Genomic DNA, 9,041 nt, shown 5'->3' with positions numbered 1-9,041 from the left:
CTTTTTCTAACAGGGCATCGAGCACTTTTTGAACATCCCCCCGTAATATCATGATAAAAGTGACACAGTCAGAAGTAACACACACACAATTTTATTAATGAATGAAAAAAGAACAACGGTTTACATTACATTGCTCATACTCTGTCAGCTCTGTTTTAATGAGACGCTGCAGTTGGTCTGCGACTCGCCTATCATTTAACACTAAATTATTGGAATGCCACTGAGCTAAAAAATCTTGAAAAGAGGCATGTCTGGCTTTTGCTTTCAAAAAGAAAAGGGCATAATGCCCACACGTAAAACTATCCATGGCTTGTAAAGTCTGATCACTGCTAATGATTTCTTTCCACTGGCTCAACCAAGCTTGTAAGGTAGGATTTTTGTAGGTAGAAAGAGGTAACCCATAACTGTCAAAGACTTCACATGTAGTTCCTTCGGTCCAAAGGGCTAACCAATGTTCACCCGGTTGACTAGCTGGATCTGTGTTAACAATGTAAGCATTCACTCGTTTCTTAGACACGGGAGGTAATTGATCTGCTGGAAACACGCCACGAAAATAGGGTCGTAATTCGCGATCGTCTTCTGCTAAGTATTTGAGGACTGTATCACTGAGAGGTACGAACTCCATCCTAGCTGTTGATGGAATAAAGAATGCCTCCCCACTGGTCTATTTCATAGACATTTTCGTACTCACTCCAAATTACCACGGTCACGTTGTGACCTACATTGGCTCTGAAGTCAATTTCATAACTGACATTCCCCGTGAGTTTAGGATTTCTATAGCTAGGATCATCCGCATCCCCAGGAGCATTGTTAAACATGAACAAGGTACAATTGTTGCCTTGTCCCCAGTCGCTTGGGAGCAGCATGGGTACCCTGTGGTGCTTGTAAGCGCCTGACGCTGTGAGGAAGCGATCATAGCCTACTAAATCTTCTGCTTTGGAATTGCCTGTTAGTTCCAAGGCTCTTTACGGGTATTCTTCGCCGTCAATCCGTTGTCGAACTCTGGTGACACCAAACTTTTCATAGGCATAAGGGTAATACTTCAGACTTCCATTGTAATTCGTGGAATTCATGAGTCCGATAATGACTTTGACAGGAACCTTGTTCAAGAAGACATTGTCCTGAGACCAACGAGTGCTGTTTCCATCGAACGAATACGTTCGGATTTCACTTCGAACTACAGGGTAGCGGACTTTTTTGGTTTTACTCAAACTTCTTTCTTTTTGTAGCCTGGAATACACAGAGGCATTGAGAGTGACTTTTTTCATCCACAGAGTGACAAACAAATCATTGTCTCCCAGTGTTGGAATCTTTTTGTTGACAGTCGTAGTCGTGTCTGGGGTACCAAACAGAAACATGTTGCTGTCATTCAAATACAATTCCAAATCAATCTGCACGTTAGGAACCAAACATTTGCCTGTTTTGAACACCGCGATGTGGGGTTTGATGATAAAGGTATGATACGCTTTGCCGAGTAAGCGACTGGTGAGTGCTTTCAAGCCTGTTTTTCCACTCCAGTCGTTGGGGTTGGGTTTATCATTAGTGCCTGCATTGGTAGGGGTTAATTCTTCAAGGACATTGAGTTCATTCACCCATCCTTGAGCTGCCAAGGTCGTTTCTCCTTCTTGGCGATTAAAATTCTGTAGGGTTTCTAGGTAAGCTTTCTGGTGATAGGCATTGCTTTGTTCTGTCATCAACACTCCGTTGAAAGACACATTCATTTGATTAAAGAGAGAATGACCAAAATTGTTGACGCAATAGACATATTTGGTATCATTACCATCCGAAGCCCCTGTTTCATCATTGGAAAGTCCTCCTGTCCCTGTGGTGTTCATACGCACTTTGATTTCTAGCTTGGTTTCATTCAAATCATAATAATCATCCCCTGCCGGTACAGTAAAAAAAATAGGACGTGTTCCAGTATTAGCTGGTTTGAAAGGAATCCACCGTTTGGCTTCATACCTATAGTCAATGTTGGGAATGTCAAACAGATTCAGCGACATGTTGACGGACTGATAGCTTAACGTCGTCTGCTTCGTCTATTTATACGTTTCCGTCCTTTGTTTTTCCAAGGGTAGATGACTGGATGCACTTTCCCTCCTTTTTGTTTTCTTAAAGAACGAAGAATCGTTGGATCTAATAGTTTATAGGTAGTGGATCCCCATGGGTTGGTAGGTTGTCTAAAAATAGTGCCTCCGCGTTGATAGGGAGAATGGTAACGACCCACTGATCGTTGATGTCTTATGTGAGATTGTGAATTTTGTCCTCGCCGCATGTTTTACACACCTAAAATGTCTTTAACACGTTGTCGTTTCTTTTTATAGGTTTGTTTGGCTTTGGTTTTAACCGCAAGACCAATAGCCGCGGGTATTTTACGTTTGAGTCCTCTTTTTAAAACGTCTCCTGAACCTTTTAAGGCTTCGGAGGCTGACGCCCCTTTTTCATAAGCATGTAATCCGTGTCCAATCGAGCGAACTACACTCGGCCCCGCTAATTTTACCAATTCTTGCATAAAACCACTCCCGTACATAGTGGGGGTATGATAACGCGTCAGTGATCCTCCTAACATGTTGTTTGCTGTAGTTGTGATGTTTCCATAATACAGGGTCTCTTTTATACTTGTTGAAAACCAAGGGTAATGATGGTTTTGCCTGGGGATAAGACCAACAAGGACCCATCTGGTGTAGCCAACGACACTTCAATGCTTTCCATGTGTTGATTTCGAACTCGAATCCATTCACGATGGTAAGGTTCTATGGTCGCTCTCCCTTCTCCTTTTCTTTCTAATTCCACTTTTCTTAACAGCGAATGTCGTTGTGATCCTACAATGGTGGATTCTACAGCATCGCAATAAATCATGACCGTTTGTTTTACGGTTCCCACATGCGTATTAAACAGGACATTCAGGTTTTGAAAATGCCAATCCACAGTACGCGTGAGATATAGATACGATTGACCGTTCTCTTGTTTGACTTTGAATAACGAGTTTCCCCCTAATAAATCTGATGGACTAATGCTCACAAAATGCTCTCCTAGCCATTGATACTTATCATTGCTTTTGACGGGTGGAGTGGATGTCGTATAAGTGGTTGTGGGTAAGACAAAGTCTAAATTGGGTCCTAATTGGTATTGGTTGTTTTTGTCTTTGAACAATAAACCAAACTTTTCCGCAAAATCCACATGTATCCCTACAGAGGAAAGGGGGTGAATTTTTAGCTGTCTGTCACGAGCAAACGCATCTTCACGGGATACTTTTTTCAACACGAGGGTGTTTTCGTTCCATTCAAAGGTGGGTTTCCAAGTAGATTTGAGGGAAACAGTGCCTGTATTACCTTTGGTTGTTTTCCAAGTGTCGAAGGTTGACTTTACATCTTCCATGATGGTTTGTTCCATATGGGTCATAATATTCTGCCATAATTGATGACCTGAATAGACAGGATACGAACTACCCATGACATCTTTCAAAGTCACAGTTTTGTCTTTGGGCTCAAAGTTAATAAACCAATCACTGGCCACAGCATGACGCTTGGTCAAGGTGTAGCGATAGTTGAGTATCTTGGTGTCACTATTACTGTGAATGACCGCAGAACTATGTCCTACATCAGGGACCGAGACACTCCACAAACTGGCTTGCCAGGTATTGCCTTCTAAATTGAGTCGCACCGGTAAACGCACTTTAAAATTATTATTTTGGTTTTGGGGATGTTCGTCCGTGGGATCGCTGATCAAGGTTAATCGAAAACTCTTCATAACACTTGCAAATCTTTTTTCCAAACCCAAGAGTTATATTTTTTCGGCCAACCCTTCCAAGACACAAAGACTTGTTTTCCTTTGCGTTTTAAAACTTGATCAATACGAAATAATGAATCGTCTGCGACATTGACCTTTTGCAGATCTGGTTCATAAAACGTTCCTTTTATAGGAGACCCGTCCCATTCCGTGAGTTTATACGTTACCACTGGTTTTGTGGTATAGATTTGTTTCACTAAAAACACTTCTTCGGTCCACCCAGGCAAATACCCTTTTTTAAAAGGACGAAATTTTTTATTGAGTCTTACTTTATCACCTACTTGACATTGCGGTTTTTTCACTTTGTTGTCTTTTTTCGTATCGTATAAACGATACCAAATTTCGGTTTCGTTGGACTCGTTGACATTGACAGGTTTTTCTTGAATACTACGATGATAGGAATGATTATATGCTTTCACTAAAGCAGGCAACTATCAATATACTTGAGCGTATTATGCGCAGTAAAATAGCGAAACATGTTCTTTTTCAAAGTTCGATTCCAACGTTCCACTACGGAACCGTGAGGATCTCCATGGGTAGAAAAATGATTCACACCCTGTTTTTTAAAAAAGGATTGCACTTTAACATTATAAAATTCACCGCCAAAATCCGTTTGTACTTTTTGAGGTAAACGATCTCCTAATCTTGCCCATAGTCTTTGTAAGGCTTCTACCATCGCTGTTGCGCTTTTACTCTTTAACGGTTCTACCCAGGCGAATTTTGAGAGCACATCAATCACCGTCAGTAAATATTTGTACCCTTTGTTGTATTTAGCTAGTTTTTGCATGTCTACCAAGTCCATGACAAATTGTTCGTTGATTTTAAACACCAGGGTGGGTAACGTTTTAAAACGTCGACGCCTTGGTTTATGCAGGGTGTAACTCAGCACTTGTTGCAGTTCCTTCTTGGCTTGGGACACAGGAATCTTGTGTGCTTTGGCAAATTTGGCAATTCCTCCCAGTGATCCAGGTTCTGTAGGATCGACATAAGAAGCAGATAATTTTGTTTCCATGGTACGATAGATACTGTCCTGCTAAATACGAAAATGAATACATGTTCTTTGAATAATGCTTCCTTAAATAGCGAAACACAGTTACTCCTTCAGAAGGAAAGTGCCGATGTAACCAAGTGATGTAAATTGCATAATGTCCCCAGGACAATTGGTTATGATACATCATAAATTTAAACAGAGCAATAGGAGGACAAGTGTCTTGAAAGAAGGCAGAGTCTGCACAAATATGTTGGCAAATCCACACAGTACTTCTATACTGCAGATTTCCCATGACGAAAGGACTGCTTTTAAAAACAAATCACCCACTTTATACCCTAACCCTAATCCCAAGAGGCTAGGGTTTAACCCTAACCTTATTAGCATTTTAACCCTAACCCTAACCCTAATCCCGAGGGGCTAGGGTTTAACCCTAACTTTATTAGCATTTTAACCCTAACCCTAGTCCTAACCCTAATCCCAAGGGGCTAGGGTTTAACCCTAACCTTATTAGCATTTTAACCCTAACCCTAACCCTAACAAGAAAACAACCACAAACAATTCCTTTTCAACACTTTTATTTAAACATTGACAAAACTAGTAATTGCCTGTTTCAGAAGAGTACCTCAAAAGATACCAGTTCCATATGTTCTAAATGTTTCGTACGAATAGGGTAACAAACCCGCTTCCTTTCTTCGAGCATTGTTTGCATCACATTCTTGAACAAATCTCTTTTCTTTTTCTTGTTTTTGCTTGTCTGTTTCTTCTGGAACACATACATTCACTAATTGAGCAAAAAAACGTTCCTCAACTGGCGTTAAAGGCAATCCCTTCTGCTTTCTGTTGCGACAATAGGAAGCCAAACTGCACACTTTTTCAGGCAAATAACCAAAAGGCCAGTCTTCATACACTGCTTTGGCGATGGCTGCTTCGTTCTTTTCATACTTTTCAGCCCCGGGAGGAGGTTTCCACTCATCATGTTTGCTTGCTATGCATGCATTTAAGAACTTTTCATCCGCAGATGAAAGAGAATGACCTTTGCTTTTTTGTTTTTCTAGATACTCAGCTACATTTGCATCAGCTAAAGGAAGATGATGCCATCCTTTCACACGAGAATTAAACCTATGGTTGGCAATACTAACAGCCTCCTTCCATTGCTCTCGTTTCTTGAGCTCCTTGGCTATCTCTGGACTCGATTGAAATGTGCTTGGCAGAGGGGTGCTGTTCCAAGGATTCTTTGTTTGCGCTTTTCTTTGTTCTTCTTGCTTTTTGGCTGATTCAGCAAACGTTTTGGCTGATTCAGCAAACCATGCATGTTGCTGATTCTGCTCTGTTTGAGTTTCGGCATCTTGTTTGCTGTACCAACCATTGCGCTGTTTCCACGTTTCAACATTCGCTTCCGCTTGTTGCTTCCATTCTGCTCTGCTCAGGTTTGTCGCATACTTGAGTTTATGGATGGGTCTCTTATCGATAAACAGTGGTGTGTGAATCCACTGAAAATATTTGCAGCGAGTCTCAGCTGAAGCGGGTGTTCCACAGGTTAAGAATACTTTGTTCAGGTTTCTGGCTGTCTTACTAAGGCGTAGAATAGGAATTCGTGAGCAATGACATTTCAAATCTCCCCATTCGGTTTTTACTTCTGCATGCATGTCTTTCTTTAAGGCATCATACACTTTCAGTTTGTCTACATTCTTTCCATAAAATCTTGGGCAGAGTTTCTTTTCTTCAAAACATGACAGCAAAAAATGTGTGTTGAAAGGATCACTCTCAGTAGCTCCAAAATCGACGCTCATCATTTCAAGGTCTTCTTCTCTACTCATTTCACAAGTCATGGCTGCAGAGTTTGTGATTTGACCAGAGATTGCCCCAATTTTATAATCCTCCTAAGGTCCTTAGGGTATTGGGCAAGATCGGGCAAGAATCCCCAAGGGTGTTAGACAAATAAACACACGTTTTTAATAAGATCACAATGTTTAATTTTAAACAACAACAAACTTTTTTACAACAACCAAGAACAAAGTGTTTTTAGGGAAATTGAAATCCTCCTGCCTCTACTTTAGGTCGTTTCTGTAATCTTTCTTGTACCATCTCATGCATTCGTTTCTTGAGAGCTGAGGGTGTAGAAGCTTTAGGGACCTTCACAGGTTTAGGTGCTTGGTGAATCCACTGAAAGTAATTACACCTGGCTTCTCTCTCCTTAGGGCAGCTTAGGAACACTTTGTTTGGATTTCTTGATGTTTGACTGAGCTTGAGTCTAGGCACTAATCCACAGTGACAGGCAAAGGTTCCCCATTGTTGATGGATTTTGGGATGAATGCTGTTACAAATGATATCCAACACTGTCTGCTTGCTGTCTACATTGCCAAAATACACGGGGCATGTATAACCATTGGCAAGTCCTTTTTCAGGCAGGACAAAGTTGGTATGCAAAGGTTTGCTTGCATCCATCAGATACTCTTGCAACGCCAGTTCTTCTAAAGTAGGTACATCGAATTCCCCTTCTATAGGCCACCATTCCACTTGTCGACCATCTGGTAACACAGCGACTCCTTCTTCCATGATATGCACGGGATCTAGGTCAGGCTGTGTTTCCATAGAACTCGGTCCATTGAATAGATCTTGGCAGGCCTGCTGCATTTCCTCATAGGAAGGAAGCATGATCTCTGTTGCTGGTTGTGCGTTCTCATTGACATTCATTTGAGGTTCTGGGTCCAGGTATTTCTGCAACCTACATTTATCGCCTGTAGTGTAATGGGATGCTGTCCATTCTTTTGTAAGAGGTTCAGCATTCTCAATCATTTGAGGTTCTGGCGTTTTTAGAACGGATTGAACTACTTCTACTCCTGCCTTTTTTGGCTTTTCTGGCTTTCTTCTTGGGAGCTTCCATGTTAAACGGCGGTTCTTGCAGATAACACATAGTGAAAAAGCACATCAAATACACAGATTTATACTTACTTGACATCCCTTAGGGAATTGGACATGTCTGGGCAATGACGTCACTTCTGTCACGAACTCACACGAATCACCCCCTTGGGACATGAACATGTTAGGGCAAACTATAAAAGAGAGTAATTAGCTCATTTTTATTATTAAACAACATGACTCAGCCAATTGACACCTCGTTTTATGTGACGCTGACTAGTCAAAAAACACAGGAATTTCCAGACAATTTACCCACACAATTTCAATACCGTTTGCCTCAAAGCTTATGGTTACCGGGCAAATGGAAAGTGGGATTGGCAAGTGTGTTTTTACCTGGCGTTTCCAATCCCATTCCCCATGTTGTCACATCCCATGTCAGTTCCTCTCCGCCCAAACAACATGACATACTTCCTACCAAACCTTTCAGTATTCGGTCGATTCACAACCTGTACAAAGGGAGTACTACCGATATTTTATTTCAACAATATGCCAAAGCTTTCAAATCAAGTCAATCTCAAGAATTTTTGTCCAAACTTAAAACAGCAGATTTGCAAGATGCCTCCAACGGGTTTGATTTTATGTCCAAATGCATGCGATGGATGGAACAGGATTTAAACAAAAAATTACCCACGGGGTATGAATTTGCCGACAGTACCGATAATTGGAGAATAGATGTTTCTGCTCAAGATAATTACACGACTTGGCTGCTTCGACATTACAATATTAAAAGTACCAACAGAAAAAGTGTGCCTTATTTAGCCATTAATTTGATCTTGGCTAAACAAATGGGATGGGTGGTAGAAACAGCTAACAATGTGTTTGCGGTGGGACCAAATTTACTCATGGAACTTCCAGATGGTACTACTGGCGTAAAACCAGATCCTGCAACCTGTCTCAATGCAAAATTTACTTTTACTCAACCCATTCATGTAGTAGACGGGTTGCTGTATCTTTGCTCCACATTTAGTTGGCGCTTTGTGAATTTAAATGAAGCCTTTGACAAAGCGATTCATCAGGCCTATGAAACCCCAAAAACAGTTTTGAATGTGTTCAAACCCTGGATGACTAACCTTTCATTATGGAATATGGATCTTGGACTCGACTTGGACGATAAGTTTGTAGATCTGCCTGTATCTTCCCATTATTGGAAACCCACGACTCTGAGTGTGACTTTGTTAAGAGGGGTACAAATTGCGGATGGTGTATCTCACGGAAAATACACTGGAAAACTGCAGATTGATATGACCTCCTTAACTCGCAACAAAACTTATACGGTCGCATTAGAGTGGTACCAAAAGGATGCGTGGTTGTTTAACCGTTCTAACTTTGGTGCTGATGGTTC

At 41.2% G+C, this 9,041-nt stretch overlaps 1 protein-coding gene across 1 annotated transcript; it reads right to left on the bottom strand.

Moving 5' to 3' along the window:
- Positions 1–965: 965 nt before the first annotated feature.
- On the bottom strand, positions 966–2,003 carry LOC140953640 (uncharacterized protein F54H12.2-like). Its single transcript, XM_073403056.1, has one exon. It carries the CDS (start codon positions 2,001–2,003, stop codon positions 966–968), a length of 1,038 nt encoding a protein of 345 aa, XP_073259157.1.
- Between the last annotated feature and the right edge of the window lie 7,038 nt (positions 2,004–9,041).

This window comes from Porites lutea, chromosome 12, assembly GCF_958299795.1.
Source record: "Porites lutea chromosome 12, jaPorLute2.1, whole genome shotgun sequence".
Taxonomy (NCBI): Eukaryota; Metazoa; Cnidaria; class Anthozoa; order Scleractinia; family Poritidae; genus Porites; species Porites lutea.
This window is presented reverse-complemented; position numbering and strand designations above follow the sequence as displayed.

Bases quoted from the DNA above. Each gene is read 5' to 3' on its own strand.
- LOC140953640 (XM_073403056.1), bottom strand. From the start codon at position 2,003: ATGTCGCTGAATCTGTTTGACATTCCCAACATTGACTATAGGTATGAA.